At 38.9% G+C, this 19,722-nt stretch overlaps 1 protein-coding gene across 2 annotated transcripts in view; it reads right to left on the reverse strand.

The window, feature by feature from the left end:
• hth (Meis homeobox homothorax) overlaps window positions 1-19,722 on the reverse strand; it is a 106,968-nt gene that overhangs the window by 57,481 nt on the left and 29,765 nt on the right. The window contains exon 7 of one of the 2 annotated variants that reach the window (XM_017145732.3): window positions 16,817-19,147. The exons of the other annotated variant lie outside the window; for it this stretch is intronic. Within the exon in view, the coding sequence (XP_017001221.1) occupies window positions 19,073-19,147 (75 nt within the window). The 3' untranslated portion in view covers window positions 16,817-19,072. Of the gene's footprint in view, window positions 1-16,816; window positions 19,148-19,722 lie in introns of those variants that run through there. 2 annotated transcript variants of the gene reach the window in all.

Here is a 19,722-nt window from a genome sequence, read left to right on the forward strand (position 1 = left end):
TCACACTCAGAAAATGAATCGCCCTGAATTTTAGAAAATCGCCTATGGATTTGCTTCACTGGCGATTTTTTTCTTTAAAATAAAAAAATTTTCTACTGGTAAAGAAAATTTTCTTCCAATTAATCAAAATTCATTAAATTCAAGAAATATTCCAGAAATATAGAAAAAAATCGCCAGTAAGCAAATCCATAGGCGATTTTCTAAAATTTTTTTTTGAGTGCATACACAGAGAATAAAATTTAATTTTGTTTATATAATTTCCTGTTTTGTTGATTTCAATAGACCCCTGTCCACACTTTTGTGCAGTGTGACCATGCATACTGCAAGTCAATACATTTTTTTCAGCTATTAATCCTTTTTAAAATACAAATTCTGATGATACTTCTCCCAAATTTCCCCCTGTGTATCTTGTCCTGCTATTCGGTTTGATTTTGTTTACCGAACGCCCTGCGAAGTGGACGTAAAACATATTTTTTCTATTTGTCGGCAAACACTCAGGAACAAATTCTCTCCCCCATTTGATGAGCATATCCTTAGAGCAAATAATTAAATCCTTTTTACACGGCCGCTGCGAATGAAAGTTTTTCCGTGCGGTTTCTGGTTTCGCAGGATTTTCGGTGAGATGGGAAATGCTCGATGTGGAAAAGTGAGTGGCAGCGAGTGGAAGTCGAGCCCAAACCCCAAACCCAAGCCCAATCCTCGGAACAATCCCTCCTGGCTGTTTGTTTTGATGGATTTGCCGTTGTTGTTCTGGGGCAACAAAAGCTTTTGTTTGTCTGCTTGTGTCATGTTTGTTGTTTTGGTTTTGGTTTAGGTTTTGGTTTTAGCCAGAAGGCCCTCCAGCCGGAATTCTCTCGGTCTGAAGACTCTTTGGCGTTGGGTTTCTGTTAGCAGGCTGCTTAATTAACGGTATATAACCACCCCCAAGTGTGTGAATGTGAGTGTGTGCCACTTGAGCAGCAGCTGCTCCACCCTTTTCCACTTTTCCCCCGCCTTTTTCCCTGTTTTTCCCCACCCACTTACTCCCACATTTTGCTGTTGCCACCTTTTGTGTATTTAATTGCGCGCATGGCATTTAATTGTTTTTCAAATTTGCTCAAGCTGTAAAATGTTCATGTGTATAAGCCATTTTGTTTGGGGTGGTTGAATTTTTAATTAAAGCCGGTGGAGGTGCAAGACTCCTTGCAACAGCCCGAACAATTCAATATGGCTGACTGAAATCTTTCCCCCCATTTCAACCGCTTTTCAGCCATCACTTTTGGCAGGCAAATTGCTTTACTAAGAATTTTCCACATATGAATGAAGGGACGAGTGTGTGTGAGGTATAATTTCAATCAAATGGCAAGTTAATTACGCACAATTATTGTGCAAACACAGACAGACAAAAGGGGTTTAAAGTACTCAAGATTGTTTAGAAGTTTACTAAAATTAAAGGTGTTAAAGATTTAGCAGAACTTTTCACTGTATCACAAATTAAATATTTTAAATCTACGTATTTCTTCATTAATCAGTACCCAAGTCATCGGCTATCAGTATTTTAATTAAACACCAATAATTACGCACATTTCAGGCTGTGGGCTATCGTATCTAAAGAATTCGAATAGACATCAGCGGGCAGTGACAAATTAATTTTCCAGCTAAATTCCCAACTCGAGTGGCAACATTTTAATTTCATGTCGAAACACTTGACATAATTAAACTAAACCAAAGAACAGAAAGTCAACTTGCTTTAGATATTACTCATACGCCATGGTGGTGCAGCTCCCTTGTGACCATTATCTAACCAAAAATCTTGACTTCCTATGCTCCGCGCTATCAGCAGCCAGCCAAGCGAAGTGAAACCCCAAAAAAAGCAAGAATAACAATAAAGCATGAGCGAATGAATGCCCAAAAAGTACAGGTCTGTGATTAAATATTTATAGGCTGATAACAGCCAAACAGAAACATTTTGGGAAATCTTGTGCAAACAATGAAATTAGTATTTTGATAATAAAAATTCAGAAGCTACCTGAAAACCACTCTGCTCCCAGAATCAGGCAAACAGCAAGAAGTCAGGAATACAAGTAAGGTAAAATAATAAATAGATAAGGCGGCTGGCAGGCGGTGGCGCGCAATTGTGACTCTATCAAACTTATCATTTGTTTGCCTTTGTTATTATGTTACACAAACAGTGGAAACGTTAAGAGTGCGAGAGAAGACTGCAGGCCCAAAAAAAAATTTAAAACCTCGAATGGGGGGAAAATCCAAGGAGAACTCCGGGCGGAAATGGAGCAAATGGAGCTGCACGCGATTTTGCATTTCACAGAGATCGGGTTTATCTGCTCCACAAATCTCGGAGCTATCAATTTGAACTTTTCGCTCACACAGCCCGAGATTAACCAGTCGGAGAAAGAGAGCTATATAGATGGGGTTCCAGAACTTTGGACTCTAGTTTGTGTTTTTTTTTTAATTTGCACTTGAGTGCATTTCTCGCTGTGGCTGCCATGCAAATAAGATAATTATTCAAATGGCATGTTTCACACAATTCCAACACAAATTCCTGGTGGAGATGAAACCGGGGAAGGGGGACGGGGAGGGATATGAGGGAAATCACGAAAGGCAATGGAATCATTTTCTTGCCGGCAAAAGATATCAAGATAGCAACATGCAAATGCTGCAATGATCGCGAGAAATAGATTTGCATAAGAGACTTGCAGACTGGCTTTGGCTTGCATGTGAGAACATTAATCGTGTAATTAATTTGATGCATGTGTATGCAAAGTAATTTCATGTAAACTGTCACGCCCCCCTTTTCCCCCTCGCTTTTCCCGCTCTTTTCCTTTTTTTTTTGTGGCGTGCAAAAAAGTCTCCAGGGACAAACGAAAATCCAGCGGAAAGACAACAACAACGACGCCAGGGGCCCCGAAAGCCAAAAACCCCAGACAGTGGTGTCAAATAGATTCCGCAGTCCGATAGAGACGACAACCTGGCCCAGAGATTAGCCAAGACATCGCACCGGGCAACGGGCACCAGGATCCCGATTCCGATTCCCTGATTCCCCGATCCCAAAGTTGGACATTTCGTGGACGTTTCCCTGTCAGCAGACTAACGCAAATCCCCACGACAGAGTGCCAGAGAGTTAAAGAAACCCAAACATTTTCATTTCGCAAGCGAAAAAGATTTCATAGATTGCATTTTGCAAGAGCTCGAGTTCGAGCCCGAAAGGTGTTGGCCAACTTATCGCCTCGCCGGCTTGTTCCTTTTTGGCCCCGGCCGATAAGCTGACAGCTGAAATTAGCCCGACTAGAGGAAACATGCCCAGAGACGAGGCATTACAAGGATTTGTCGCTGTCTGGCGAGTCATGCCTCAAAAGAATGCTGTTTAGGTTTTCGGAATGGTTCGTCGTCGAACCGGAGGGGTTGTATGGAGGTATGGAAGTCCAAAAATGTCTAGTCATTTGCACCAGGCAGCAGCATAATACGAAATTCATACAGTATTATTGATATGAACACACTGATAAATGGCCCAGAGTGACTCAAATGTAGATCAAAGATTCGCGCGAGCTACGCATTCCAAATAAACTCCCCCATTCCCTGCGTTGCCCCTTTAATAGGAGAGTTTTACACTAAGAAAAGTTTAGAACATGTTCTTTAAATTACAAAAAATAGAAAGAGATATTATCAAAAACCATAATTGACATTATCAACAGGCTAAAGTAATTTTTTCAGCATTTAAAATTTCTAAAACATTTAAAATCGCAATTAAAAATGTAATATTTGTATTGTAATATAATAAAATCTTCTGGGATTTTAATTTAAAAAAATCTTTTATGAGTTCTTTAAATTTGGAGACCCTGAAATATTTGCAATGCAACATTTTTAAAGTCATAAATATCATTTAAAGGTAAATGAATATTTTCCTGCGATATCATTTATTTATTAAATGTAAAATGAAAGGCCCTTTTTTTCCCCTCAGTGCTATGAAATCCTCATCTGAATGCGATCCAAACACTCTTGTTTCGAATTTTAGCCTAGTCATCTTTGCCGCGAACTTCAGCACGGCGCTTTTGAGTTCTGTGTATTATTTCATTCTCTTTTTGTTTTTTTTTTTTTTGCCCCCTTTCGAGATAGTCTTTTGAATAGAGGGGCGGTCGACTCTTTAAAAGCCTGGCCTGGCCGGGCCAAAAGTGTCGCATCATGGCCAGTGCGAGCAGCAGACTGGAAGACGACGTCGCCATGGCCATGACGAGGCACAAGTTCCGCCCCTCGACTCCCAAGTTAAATTCATATTCCCCATTCCGATTCCCATTCCCACTACCATTCCCACTCCCATATATTCCCCCGAAAAGCCTCTCTCCAGAAAGAGTACTTAAGGTTGAATCATGCCGGCCACTGCCAAATCAATTAGACCTGGTCGTGAGCCTCACTTTTTGGCCATTACTCGCCGTTTGTCAGCCCCACAGAGGGCCATAAAAATTAGAAAATTTGATTATTGCAACACGAATCACTGCCCGAGATTCACTTTAGTCGAAAGGAGGGGAAGAGTATTGTTTTTTGGTAGTAGGACGAGTAGGCAGGACGACGTCCCACTGGGGCGGGCCATTTGCATATTATCATTTTTGGGGGGAGCGCAAAAAGATGCTCTAACAAAAATTTCATTACCCAAACCCAAAAACAGAAAGACCGAAAAAAGCACAACGGTAGCGATGAGTTTAAATGAGTTTATTACATCTTTTGGCGCCTTTTACAGCATTTAGCCGGGTAAAAAGTTTTCAGACCGAGAAAAGGGGTGTGCGATAATGAAATTTCCATAGATTTGCATAAAGCGAGAGCCCCCAAGCGACTCGAGTCAGTCAGCAGAGTCAGCAAAGTCAGCAGTCAGCCAGTCAGCAGTCGGAGAGATGCCCTAAATTAGATAATGTCTAAATTGGATTTAAAACACGCATTTTGCGGGTTTCCAACGGCAGCAGCAGCAAACACCCAAACACCCATTGAAGACCCATCGAGACAACATCAAAATATCATTAGAAGGCTGTGCTTTTATTTTTTTCTCCTGGTATCTGGGTGTCTGGGCATTTGAAGGGTTGCTCTTCTGATTTGTATGCAAATGTTTTCGGCTGGCTGGCATGAAATTTGATTTTCCATTTGGTGGCAAACAGGTGCCATACATTTTCTCTTTTACTCGGCCGTTAAGCCGATTATAAAACGTAATTAAATTACGCTGGAAAATCATATGGCACTCTTTTACAAACACACAAAAAAATGTGACTGTAGCAAAGAGTTATTTAAATGGCTTTATAAACTTAATTAAGAACAACTACTGACTTAAGAGCTAAAGCCAATTATTTTTAAAAAATAATAAAAAGTGTATATAGACTGTAAATAGTTTCATGATGGATTGAAAGTTGGCTAACAGATAGTTCTTTCAAAAATGATAAAAAGCTTACATTGACTGTATATTTAATTTTCTACATTTATTTTTCTATTGCCTTTAAATACTTAAATAGTTGTTGGGACATTTCTTGGGTGCTTGGCCAAGTTAATAAATCCTGGTGCTGCCCACATTGTCATTACGTCATTTGCATGCACATATACGCAAAGTCATTGGAGCGGCCATTACACAAAAAAAAAGAAGAAAACAAAAACAAAGCACTAATATATGTAGGTACACTTGGACAAGTTCATAAACTTTCGTTTCATTCTGGCTTAAAGGTCTGGTCGTATTGTTATTCCTTTTTTTCCACCTTTGTTTTTAGTGTGGAGATTGCGTGGCATTTTTCGCATATTTCTGCTGCACATTTCGTGCAAAACTTAATTATATTAACTGAGTTATTTGCGGCATTTGGCGCGCTCTGCGACTCCGACTTGGCCCTCGAGAGTACGGCTTATATGTATGTCGTATGGTGTATGGTGTATGGCTATATGCAGGTGTTGTTGAACGACAAAAATTATGACAACTTAACTTGACTAACTGGTGTGTGCGAGAGCAAGAGGGAGATGCAGCTAGTTGTTCGCACCTAAATGGCCAGAATGACGGGCCAAGAAGGACGGACAGACGGGGCAATCAACAACATAATTAAAGACAACAAATGCCCATGTCTCCGGGATCTTTTCTTTTTTACTTTTTTTATTTATTTGCGATCCTCTTGAAGACGTTGTATGTCTTTGGTATGCAACGAGTTGCAATTAAAAATCAATAAAATGCGTGATTTTTGCAATTTCTGCGCTTGCCAATGCAATTTGTAATTGCCATAATTAAAATGTTGACCAGACCGAAGAAGAAAGAGGGGTCTCTCTCTTCCCCTCCTCCTCCTTTCTCTTAATCAAATTTTCACCTACCAAAACGAGATGGAAAATCTGGCAGCAGAGTCAGATGGCAATGAGATGCAATTAAATGCGTTTTCAAACAATTTCACTTTGGACCACTTTTCGAGGGTTGTGTGTGTGTGCGAGTGGCTGGAAGGAAACCACCCCGAAAACCCTGACAAAATCAGGCAATCAATCACAGGACCGCCGCATAACTCACCCTCGTCTCTGGACTTTTCGGTTAGGGGGCGCAACAAATCGGATTAACTCCGCCAGACTGTACCGAAATCCACGCAGGCGCATTTTTCGAAGGATGCCCAGGATGAGTTCTGAGTTCTGACATTCTGCGTTCTGATTCCTCCTCAATTCCTATATCTATTGCGCTCTCTCTCGCACTTATTTGATTACTATACTTGGCAGGGGGTAGCTTATAGCTTATATAGCCGGCACACACATAACAATTAACTTTTGTTCGAGATTGAGGTTTTTGCGCTGTTCTTCGGGGCGTGTCCGACCATCCCTAAAAAACTAGATTCCCGAAAAAACGAGCAATCAACTGGAGAGATCGAAAAGATTTCCAGGTTCCAGCTGTGTTTGTTGATCGTTAGCCAACACTGGGCTCAAATCAAGGGGAACAAAAAAAAAGAATAAAATAAAATTGGAGAGAGATCACGTGGTCGTGTCAGTTGCCTGTCAAAATAATCATTATCGATGGTCCACCGGCGATAAGGAAGAGATCACGATGCGAGGATCGCTGTGGGTTGGCTTGGCTGGCGATTGCCCAAGCCAGATTGAGGTGGCAAAGGTTGTCAGACAGAGATTTGACTTTGGACGGGTTCTAACTAACCCTGCACTCGCAGAAAAACTATAATCTTGCTTGGACGCGCAAATTAGTAAATGTAATAGCTCTGTATTTAGAAAAATCTAGGTCGAAATATTCAGAGAATGAGAAGAATCTTTAAGATGATTTAATGGATTTTTTAATTTTTTTAGGTTTTTAATTTTGTTTATTTATTTGTATATGATATTTACTTCCTATTATTACATTTAATTCCTAGGTGTTTATTGCGCAGACTTCAGATTATTCTCTTGATTTTTGGCTAGTGTAAGTGGGGTCTTTCTATTGCCTTTACTGCCCTCTCGCTCACTCGTTCTGCCCACAGTCAATTGAAATTCTACGCATTCCAACAAACAACAAACAAATGCAGGCACACACAGATACACCGATACAGAGTTACATTTAGACATACAGACAGTTGCATATATAGAATTCTCAATTGCTTTCGCATCATTACGTCTGCGAACAATTTATTTTTATAAAAGCGAAGCGACCGCCGCCAGTCCAAAGTTGGCGTCATCATCATGATCATCATCGTCCGTATTCCGTCGCTTTTCCCTGCATTTCCCTGCATTTTCTCAGCGAAGCGTTCACGTTCGAAAGTGCAGAAGTGCATCGGGGAAAATTGAAGGAAAATACTGAGGCATGAAAGCGGCGTAAAGAAATCAAATAAATTTTATTGTATAAAAGCAGCAACAACACCCAAGCAAAACAATCATTGAGCCTGCTAGGCTGTAAATAGTTTACAGTTCTCTCTGCGGTTGCTCACACTTTTCCTTTGCTTTTTCCGTTGCAATCGATCGCAAAATTTCCCCCACTTTTCCGCGCTCTTTGGTTTTTCATTCCCTCATTTCTTTTCTTTTCTTTGTATTGTAAACAATTCTGTTGGCGGCTGGCGGCCACATCATCATCATCATCATCAGCCAGGCGGCCTAGCTAAATGGGTGTTGAGTGCAAAGTGTTTGTATTGCCACAGATTCCCCGCCGCATCCCCTTCTATATCCCCCGATATATATCGCCTGCCATATAGCCCCATCGATCCCCACTCTATAGCGATTGCAATATGGTCGATCGCGATCCCAGTTCTGCATCTGCCTCAGCATCTGCATCTGAATCCGAATCGGAATCGGAATCTTTGCCCCGACCGTGTTAAACGCCCGATCATTTTCGTGTGCATACTTCTTCGCCTTGGGGGTTTTGTCTCCTCAACTTGGCAAAACTGTCGATTTTTAGTTAAATTGCTCTCTTATTTTGTATTCATTTAGCCATTTTGTGTCTACCAATTAAGTCATTAAATAATGAAGTTAGTTTTTAATATATTTTTATATCTTGGTTTTTAACGTTGAATTTATAGCTCACTTTTTATGAATTATTAATGTAAAAAAATGTACAGATTTTAATTGTTTTTTTTTTAAGATTTCTTTCCTAATTATCTGTTTTTTCTCTGTGTGTTATTTTTATTTCCAATAAAATCTGGTTGCTTTGATTGCTAATTTATTTTTTGCACATTTTATTTTCGCTTTAATTATTGCTTAAATTATTTTGTTATATTTTTTTAAGTTTTGTTTTGTTTGAATTTTGTGAGCTTGTTCAGTAAAGACTTTTGTTCGCTTGGCGTTCAGTTTCTTACTTTATTATTATTATTTTTCGATTCTTTTCGGGTCGCAGCGGGAGATGCATCTTTTGTGCTGCTTCTTGATCGCTTTGTGTGTCTTTTTAATTTTATGTCTGGCCTTGTGCTTTGCAAGGGAATTTCTGGGAGGAGGGAAACGGAGTTTTTGGAGCTGACACTAAAAATACAATTTTAAAATACGAAAAATTCGAAATCGAAGTGAAGCCAGAAAGAAATCATACAAAGGCCATGGTTAAAAGTCAGAAAACCAAAGAGAAAAAAACACAGTCTTTTGGAGATTTTTCATAATTTTTGCGCTGACCACAAAAAGGCTGCAACAACAACAGAAACACAGCAACGACCACCATGTTAACGACTTTGGGCCACAGACTCCGGCATCATCATCATCATCGTCATCATATCGGTTCGGTTCCCTTCGAAACCCTCTCTCTACATTGTCTGCCAGATCGTTTCCTTAACTTAATGTAAAAGTTTCATTTTCGTTGCCCTCGCAGTGATACCAAAAACCAAAAGGCAGGAACCGAAATGAGACTTTGTCCAGAAAACCGAACGAACGAAGCTCGAAAAGTTGCAACAAATGAGTTTCTTATTTTTTTATTTTTTCACTTTTTGCTGCACCCCTCTCTGATGATTTTTGAATTGATTTGTGTTGTTAAATATTAAATTCTTATAAGTCATTTGCACTCGGAGCCTGGGTCCGGAGCTCTTGGGTCTGGGAGCTTTGTGTGGCTCCAAAATGACAGACAAGACGGTCCGCAGTCCCCAGTTCGGTCCCCGTTCCCCCTACCCCCCATATGCCCACATATATCATTTACACTCGGCCAAGCTGGCAATTGGAAACGGAATCGAATTCGAATCCAAGAGCCACGGACCCGACTCAGTCAGACATTCAGTCAGTTCACAGCGGTCGGTCGGCCAAAAATGGCAACGGGGCAGCCAGCAGCATCTCAGATATATACGAGTACGAGTGTATATATACGTATGATTCCCCCTCCAGCTGTTTTTTTTTTGGCCGGCAGGGAGGGGCTGCTAGGTGGGGAGCCTGCTGGCTCAAACAGAAATTATATTTTCAAGGTGTTCTCTTGCACATTGCTGGGTGCCTTAATTTTCTCGTATTTTTATAATTTTAATTAACATTGCTGGGGCGCTTAAAGATTGCAATTCGATTTTAACACAGTCGGTGGGTTACTTACAGTCATGCTTCGTTATGACAGACATTAATGAGACTTTGATATGGTACAAAATAAAATAATAATAAAGATAAGGAGGCTTAAAATGAAACTTTAATTTCCGGGTAAGGTAGATATTTAAATTGCAATCTTCTAAAGATTTTCTGATTTTGTAAAATTGTTTATTTAGGAACTAGCACTGTCTTTGAGTCTTTTGAGTGTCTGATTTCATATGTATGAGACTGCAGTTTTATTGCCATTTTATGGCATTTTATTAATATTGTTCGAAGCGAGGTGACAGACTTTCTTTGGCATGGGCAAATGGAAGCGAAAGGGGGGAGTTTGGAGCATTGGGCCTCGAAAAACATTCAATAAACACTCACGCAGTGCACAAAATGGACTTTAAACAAGTGCCACATGAAGTCTGGAAATTTATATGAGGAGCTTTAAGTAAGTCTCCAGCTGCTGTTGTTGCTGTTGCTGTTGTTGCAGCTGCCTCCTTCTTTCTTCTGCAGCCTGAATCTTTCTTCTGGTTCCTCGGCAGCTCGTTTCGGTTGCATTCATTACAAGCGAGCCAAAGGTTAACATGCAACGAACGAACGAACGGCAAGCAGCAATACAGCAACAGCAACACAGCAACAGCAACAGCAGCAACATCAACAACACAACAGCAACAACTGCTAAAAAGCTTAAATTTCACAACACGCTTCGAGAGACAGACAAACAAACACACAGCATCAACGTTCGTCGTCGTCGTCTCTCAACTTTTGCGTTTGAGCATTTAAGTGCCAATTAATAACAATTTTTATGAACCGAAGAAATAGTTGACAACACGGCATGGCTTCTCTTCTCGTCCCATCTCGTCTCGTCTCGTTTTGGTCTCGGCGATGAGCGTTGCATGCAACAAGCAACATGCAACATGCAGCCAGCCAAACCTCATTTGAAAACACATAATATTGTACACTTTATGAACAATTATTATATAAGTTTTATTAGCTGCGCGTCCGCAGGAGATGAAGAAGCAGAAGAAGAAGGAAGCAGAACCCCGCGAGACTCTTTAATTAATTTGTGATTTTTCTGCATCAGAAGCTGAGGCTAAAGAAGTTGCAGCAACATCTAAGCTGGGCTCCACTGAGACTTTGGCTGGGGTAAAAGCAACTTAAGACTTGTAAGCTGCAGCCACTTTTCAAGGTACAGCTACAGCTATTCCAACTGATTTTACAAGAAATATGGCTTAAAGTGCATCACAAATTTTAAACTAGATAAATTAGAAGTAGAAAGGGTTTGAATAAATTAAAAATGCTAACGTTAAAATGAGGATTTAACAAAAAAAGCAAATAGCAGCTGTAATTTATTAAAAAGTAGAATCCTCAAAAATAACTACCTAATAAAGCTTTTACTTCAAAAAAAAACCCCAAGTAAATAATTAAAATACAAAAATATACTCATGAAATCAGCCATTACCAGCAGCAACTTCTGTAGACTACAAAACCCACCCGACTGGGCCGACTTGCATTAGAGGCCATTTATGCCGGCTTATTGACGGCAGCAAGAGGCCGCGAGAAGGAAACCCAATAAGCATACGAAAGCAGGCTGACTTTGAAACATTTGGCGACATTAATATGATTTAATGCGTTAATTAGCGCCCGGCACAAACACAGTAGCAAAACACATTTTCCAGGGGGTGCGAAAACCAGCAACTTGAGAGCAGCATCTGACGCAAAGTGTTGCTCCCGGAAAAGTATGCTATGTGCGCCGGCTGGCCTGCTTTCAGAGCAGAGAATTCCCCAAATCCCCGAAGCGGATTAGTAAAAGCAGAGGCATCTCACGCGCCGGGGGGAAAAGCTGGTGTCTGACTGGTAAAGCCGGCTACTGAATTCAGCGCCCCCCGTGTGCATTGCGTAATTGACGTCAATTTTGTTTTCGCACCGCGCATACCAAGCAAAAGCAACAGCCCACAGAAAAACAGAAGAGCTGAAAAAAAAACACCTAAGAGGGTTTCGAGTGGGTGGTTTTTCCCAGCCCCGAAGGGAAATCCAATACCCGACCGAGAAAATAATTTGCCAAAATATAGAAATTGTGTCGCCGTGCAGAAATATGCAGAGATATTGAAAACTTGAGGTCGAGCCAATAAACAGGAGCTACGACAATTTCCATGAGGGGGTGACGTTGGTGGTGGCATCATATTTCATTTATTAGCAAAGAGCGTGGCAGGCATTTTTATTTATGCCTCCGTAATGCCGGGCATATGTGGCCCAAATGGGAATTGCCTTGGCGGATAAGCAGCACTCAGAGAACTTGGAGAAATTCCGAGAAAAATTCAGAGAGAGTTGGAGAAATGGGGAGAGAATCCTGAGGGCCCGAGTGCTTGGCAAGTAAAAGTAGCTTAGAGATTTATGCGGCATTTGTTCCATTGAATTTTCCGTTAAGCTGCACTTAGCAGCTCTCCAAACTTTTTGGTTAATTAAAAGTTGAAGCTAAGAAATTGTACGAGTTTTGCAAAGAGTTTATATATTCGAAAGGTGAAGTTGGAATTATTTCTTAAAAATACAGAACACAAATTGGGGAGATATTTTCGAACCTCTTTCGGTAAAAAAAATAAACTCAAATTAGGCCAAAGGAGCTGGGTTGCCTGGCACGTGCGCTATTAAATATGCAATAAATTATTTTTGGCTAGTTTCTTCCTGCCCCTCAGCAACTGCGGAATTTGCTAAGCTGCCTGCAAATTATAGAAAATCCCCCCAAAGACGCCGGAGATGTGTGGGGATAAAGAAAAAGCCAATGTAAGCAATAAGCAGGAACACCATTATCTAATGCTCGGCGCGCCATTCAGGCATAAAGCCGACCGACTCTACCCCAACTCCCGGGATTTCCTCGTGGAAAACTTCTTTGGGCCCCCGAAAATAGTGCGCAGGAAATAAAGCACAAAAAGGCAATAAAAATTGCTGGCCCCCACAGAAATAACTTTTGGGCCGACGACTATTTTGTAGATGCTGGCCGCACAGCTTCCGGGCCAATAGAAATGCCAGCAGAACAACAAAGGGAGTGCCACCCTTCCAAAATATACCCAAATCCAAATTCCAGGACTGGGCCTAATGGCCAAGGCAAACAGACAGATAGACGGGGCGAAATACAGATAGAAACGGAGACGTCGCCAGCAGCGGGTTTAAGTGCAAGTGATTTATGTCCTCGGAGATGTGGGCGAAGGAAAAAAATCAGTCAACTGAATCAGAGCCAAAATTAGCCAAAAAGATTCTGGCCAAAGCCTGAGCCAAATTGCAGTTTGAGGCCCGAAAATCAATCAAAAGTTCAATGGCAAAAAATCAGAATGCAGGAAAAACAAAATTATAAGTATTTATCCAAAAAATATTCCTTAAAAATTATGAATATTTATGAAATTTTTATTTAAATAATAAATTTATTTGGTCAATTTTAAGACCGGAAATATCTCGAAACATCTTCTAATTTTTCCTGTGCAAAAAGACACTGTCTAAGGACTTTGGAAAAGGGTTAAAGCTAAAAGACTTGAGCTAAATTCAATTAGCAGCGGTCAGTGGCTGCCCTTTTTGATATTTGAATCATAGGAAATAGAATGCCCTTCAAGCGGGATTCAATTACACATTACAAGTGGTCAATAGTGGCTAAGCGGACTTAAGGGCCCCCGTTTTTATATTTTCTCTGTGGTCAGTTGCGTGTTGGTAATTGAAAAGCACTCAATGGGGGTCGAAAGGGATCAGGGGAGAGTGATCCGATGATAGGATCAACTGCTGACTAATCGAGTTTAAAACAAGCGTAAATTGTCCTGGCCTTTCCTTTTGATATTCGAGCGGGCTTCAGTGGCGTTATTTGCGGTGCCAAGTGCAGCGAATACGCCGGGTAATTAATGGTAATTGTTCAGAGCTGAGCTGAGCTCCCACATAGGGCTTCCCTCAGGTGAGCATGGCAAAAAATACGGGAAAAAAAAGAAAAGATTAAAAAATAAAAAACCTGGGAGAGGTGCTGCATTTGCCTAATGACACAAAAGTAAACCGTCCACATCGGACTTTGTATAATTTCCACCGCCTTTTCGTTAAGCTCTTAAACCGATTTGCAGCTTAGTTGAATGGCCAGGCGATAGAGGAGCAGTGCAAAAATATTTCACAAAGCCAAAAACGCAAAAAATGAAACCGAAACTGTGTTCATTGGAAAAAATGCTTCAGCCGAAGACAAAGACTGAGACTTGGTGGCTTGTCTTGTGGCATTTTTACGGCATAAATTTCCATTGAATTGATACTTTTTGGCCGGCGACTCCACCGCGCTGCTCCCCTCTTAATCATGGCAAAAACTTAAGGAATACAAAATAAACGCAAAAAAAAAGGGTTGACACAATCAGGTAGAGTATTTCCTCCTGTCGGCCGCCGCCCTTTGAAGGCAACACTTGAGCAGCGAAATTTCATTAAGATTTCAAAAATGCTTTTTGTCCAGCTTCTACGATTTCCTGGAATTGAGTGAAACAGTTAAAATGGTAAGATATTCTATAAAATGTTTACGACTAGAAATTAACTTTGTGGGCAAAAGTTTTGATAGGTTTCATTTTTTTCTTTCTGATAGTCATAAAATTGGAGAGCCGTCAGTTTGGCATGTCTTTTCACGCCACCCGAAGATCTTTGGTGACCCAAAAAGGTATCGCATTCAACGCTTTCAGTGCTTGCAATTCCCCTGACAAAACCAAATTCTGATCAAAAAATTTGCTGTCGAAAGCTAACAAAAAAAAAGGGAAAAAGAAGGAGGAACATCAGATCAGCCGCAGACGAAATCTTGTGGCAACTGCATTGAAACATTAGCAGTGATGACATTTTTGCGGTCACCCCCTTGTCCACCCCCCAAAAAACCGTCTGTGGATTGTCTGCTTTTGTTGCTTTTGAGAGAAATTCCTGCCAACGCGACACTTCATACATAATAACAAAAGATCGACGGATCGCAAGGGCGAAATCGTCAAGCACGCATGACTTTTGGGCTTCGCTAAATACCCTGTAATATACGGGTATATTCGCAAAGGCTTAAAGTCGAAAGAACTTTAAAATGTTTCACTCTGGAAACATAATGTGATTATAATTCCTCTAATTTGTCATAATGAACTCATTTGAAAAGGTGAACTCAAAAAATCACACGAGGGTATTTAAGGCCTCGTTCCCCAAAGAAAAAAGATCAAAGTTTCTGGGTTTTTGTTTTGGGCATTTGTAGGGCTTTCGTGGCCTGTTGGTTTATTAATTGTAGCCTTGGACTTGGCGATGGTCCGTCTTCGTTTCACAAATGAATGCACAAATTTCGGGACAAGTCTGCGCTGCGGTTTCGTTTGTGCCACAAAACGCAGACAGTATGACGACGCCAAAAGCCGCAAAGCCACAGAAAAAAACAAACAAGAAAAAACCCACACACATAAAAGTAAATTATAAGAACGAAATCCTTTTGGCTAACTCGTATTTCGGCCCAAAAGTCTTGAGGTGAGAGTGCGGCTAATGAGCCAAAGCCAAAGCCCCAAAGTCTTGGATCCTTTGATATGTTTTTCTCGTACTTTTTCATCAGAGTTGGGGTCTTCGATTTCAAAACCAGTTGGAGAGTTTGTGGAAAGGGAATGGATTGACTTAATGCCTCTAAAATTATAGGTTACTTTGCGCGCTGCTTGGAAAATTGTGTGCGTTTGTTTTGGGGCGTTGCTCGAGAAATTAATATAAAAAATCAAGCAGCACGAAAGAGCATTTTCTTCGGTGAAAATGCCTTGGAATTGGTTTGACTTTGAAGAGCCCAGAAACACGCCCCGGGCAATCACGCAAAATGCCAAATTACATGTAGCCACCATTAAGCGAACGAACTCATCTAACACGCACCCGAAAAGGGAAAATAAACCCGGTCGGTTGAGAGAAAAAAAAGAGTCATTTAAGGTGTTTTACACACGTTCTTTCCCCCTCGCGGCAGCTGGCCGATACGATCGGGTTCACTGCTCGAATTTCAGAGATCTGGCGCACTTATCCAGTGATCCCTGCAGCACCCCCAATTTTTTCTTTTTTTTGGATCGAAAACCTCCCTCTGCACTTTAAGCGGCTTACACGTGCCGCTGGTTTTTGTCTTTCGCCTGGATCTGGAACTGAAACTGGAGTAATACGAGCCGAACTCCTCTCAGCTTACACCCGCTGTTAATGGAACAGGAGCCAGAATTATGTCCAGTTTCCAGTTCCTGAACAGGGTAAAAATATCACACAAAATGGTCAGCAATTCATGAGGAATATATTGTTTTGATCGAGATATTTCTTAAAACTAATTTTATTCAATTTTCAATTAGTAGTTTTGGTAATGAGGCATTTATATTGGAAATATGGTTCAAAAAAGTATTTTAATATATTTAAATTGAGGTGATAAAAGGTATTATTGATATGATCCCTAGTCTGCGTTGAAAGTCACAAAATCTTTAGTATTTTAGGCACATATTTGTACAACTTTTCAAGATCGATTCAAGCAATTCAGTAAGACTCTCTTGAGGTCAGTTCAAAAATCGAAAGTCCCGTTCCGATTTTCCTGAAAACCTAAAGAGAAGTATACCCTTGCTTACAAAGATCTCGGTAGTTAATGAGACGTTTCCAAGCGCGGAGCTGAAAAGGTAGAAAAGGTCCCTGAGCGATACACATGAATCCATCTTGAGTTCTCCGCTTTCAGATAAAGATCACCTAAATGTTGATCTAAAAATTGCAAAAGAGCGTCATCCTTTTTTATGGTCATCCTTCTTTGGTCTTATCGGCAGAATATCCAGTTATGATGATCTTCTTCAATCGCATCTTCTAATATTCCCAGTTCCATTTTGCTCCATCCATAAAATCCATTTTTGCTTATATACTAAGGTAGTCAGAAAAAAATCAATTTCATTTTGTTTTATACTTTTCAAATATATTTTGGTTTTTTTGTTGTTTTTGTTTCTTCGTTTGTTTCATATATTTATTGGCTAACTCTTTAAACTTTACTCTGTAGTTCTTTTTTGTTTTTACTTAATTCTTCTGGGTTTTTGTTTTTCCTTGTTTTAATTATATTATTAGTATACATATAAATAATTAAAAATATTACATTAAAATGTATTCGTATATCGTATAGAAGTTGCTGGTTGTTTTGTTGTTGGATTTATATTTTACTTTTCTTTCTTCTCTCAATTTTTGATTGCGTTTTCTCTCCTTCATTTCTTATAACATTTACTTTCATTTTACAATTTTGCTAAAAACTAAATAAAATGTTTTGTTTGTAAAAACAATAATAATAATAATAATGATTAAAAAATGTATGCTCAAATTATGGTTAATTTATTTATTTATTTTATATTTTAAAAATAGTAAAAAGCAAAAAAGCGCCTTCTTTCGATTTTTAAAACATATTACGTATATATTTTGCATCATTTTTTAATTTTAGTGTTTTTATTATTATTTTTACTTTTGTTATATTTTTATAAAATATCACCTAAAGCAATTACGTATTTCAGTTTCAGTATTTTGTGTTTGTATTTTATGTTTATTTTTACAATGCAACAATAAAAAATTTTGCTTCTTTTTGTAGTTTTTTTTTTTGGTAGCAAAACATTTAATACAAAAATCATTAAAAATAATATTTAACGAAAATGCAAAAAGCTCACACTAAAATCATAGGAAACAAAGTGTTTATCTTCGTATTTTCTCTCATTTTTTGCAACAGTGTTTTGTTTTGTTTTTAACTAAAAAGCGGCGAATTATGCTAACAGAAAAATTATTACATAATTACAGCAATTTTTCAAGTTTAATTTTAGTTTCTTACATACAACTTTTTTTTATTTTTTTCTGGGTTTGAGACAAAGTACAACAACTATTTTAATTTTTTTTGTTTGCAAATTTCTTTTATAATTTTGCAAGAACGTTTTTGTTTTGTAGTTTTGAAAAAATAGTACAAAAGCTTTTCACGTTGTTGTTGGTTTTTAGTTAGTTGGCTATATTAAACCGCTGGGAATCGGTTCGACTATAGTCTAAGTATACAAATGACTGCCCATATAGCTGAGGAACTGCGATCGCAGTTCGATTTAAGTACATTTTTTGTAGTTTTGTTGGTTTTAGTAGGTCTACAACTCAAAATAGTAGTAGAAATTAGCAGTAGAAAGTGTTTTGTTGGTTGGTTTTGGTAGCTAGAAGAAGGGTTTGCTGCTAACGTTTTTCCGTATCTTTGAGTTTCGATTGCAAGTTTAATTTACGCCTAGCATACAACTCCTAAGTGTTGGGGTTTTGGGATTTTTTGGGGCCTGACTAAGAACTATATAACGTACGCTATAGTATACAATTGGGGGAGGGAGCGAGGGGTCTCTAAGTTTCTCGACTGCTCTCTAATTCAATTAAATTACATTAGCTTTCTCTCCTTTTATATTTATTTAATAATAATAGTATCGCGTAGTTTTCGATTTGCTTTAGTAAATGCTTAAAGTTTGTTTAGTTTGTTTTAGTATTGTTGCTGTTGAATTACGTATATCAATGTTCTTGAAAGTTTATCGGCTCATTTAAAATGTCGTTCGTATAGGCGCATTGCAATCCTCAATTAATTAAATTAACTTTAAGTTTTTTTTTTCATTTTTATTTTTATTTAATAAACAATAAAGTTTTATTCGTATACTTTGCATTTGAACTCAGGTTGGGTTTTCTTTTCTGGTATCTCTTTTTACGTATATGCGTTGCATGATGAGAGTTGAACAAAAAAGATCAACGAAAATATGTGTTCATAGTTTCATTTTGTTTTTTTATTTTTCTTTTTATTTGGCAAGTTCTCTCCCGTGTTGTAAAACACGCGAAGGGAAAGGACGTTTTGTTTTTGAAAAATCGTATACACGTTTGCTAAAGTGAAAAATTCCCGAAAACATAGTGAAAAACAAAAAAAAATATTGAAAACTAAGCATAGAAAATATGTTTAGAAGTTTCTAGGAATTAACTATACTCTTAGCGTTTGTTTCATTTTCTCCTTCTTCACTTGCGAGTGAATTTCTTTAAGCGCAGCCTAGACTTGATTTTAATTACAAACTACATGGCTAAGCGTTATCTCTATGTTAGATAGATTTTTTTCAGTATATTTATAGAGAACTTTTTTGGGGGGCTCGAAGGGATAAAAAGTCGGGCGGGACTAGAAGTCCGCCTCGTGTTTGATGCGATAGCTGGCATAGGTCTCCTCCAGCGGTGAAAAGTCTTGGGTGCTGGGCTGTGATCATTTTCCAAGTAATTGGCACAGATTTACGTAAGAATTTTCGTAATATAGATAGAGAGAGATTTTAGAAATGTTGGGGTATAAAACTCTGTTTCTGTGTATGGTATTTTTATCTGTTTCTTGTTTTGTTTTCTCTTTTTTTTTTGGCTATGTCAGTGTCTGCTTGTTGTTGTTGTTGCTGTTATTGTTCAGAGAGGAGGGGACGGGGGATGTCAAGTATTTACAAGTTTACAAACTCAAAAACCGATAGGTGAACCTATCGATCCCACTGTCTAACTGACTGAGTCATTCCAGCTCTCGTATATCATATCATATCAGTATACATATATAATATATGCGTATTTGTGGGTATTTATATATAGTTTCTATATAGAACTCTATATAGAGTTAGGTGCATATGTAAAATTGTTAAAAATTGGTTAGTTTTGGGGTTAGTAAACTTTCTCATAATATAAGTGTTCATTACTTCAATTCTTGTTGGTTGGTTTTGTTTTTTTTTTTTTTTGAGGGGGTGTTCAGTGTGGGTTAAGTAAAGAAAAATAATCAAAAATAGTTGGTTAATGGTGTGT

Source organism: Drosophila takahashii, chromosome 3R (assembly GCF_030179915.1).
Source record: "Drosophila takahashii strain IR98-3 E-12201 chromosome 3R, DtakHiC1v2, whole genome shotgun sequence".
NCBI lineage: Eukaryota > Metazoa > Arthropoda > Insecta > Diptera > Drosophilidae > Drosophila > Drosophila takahashii.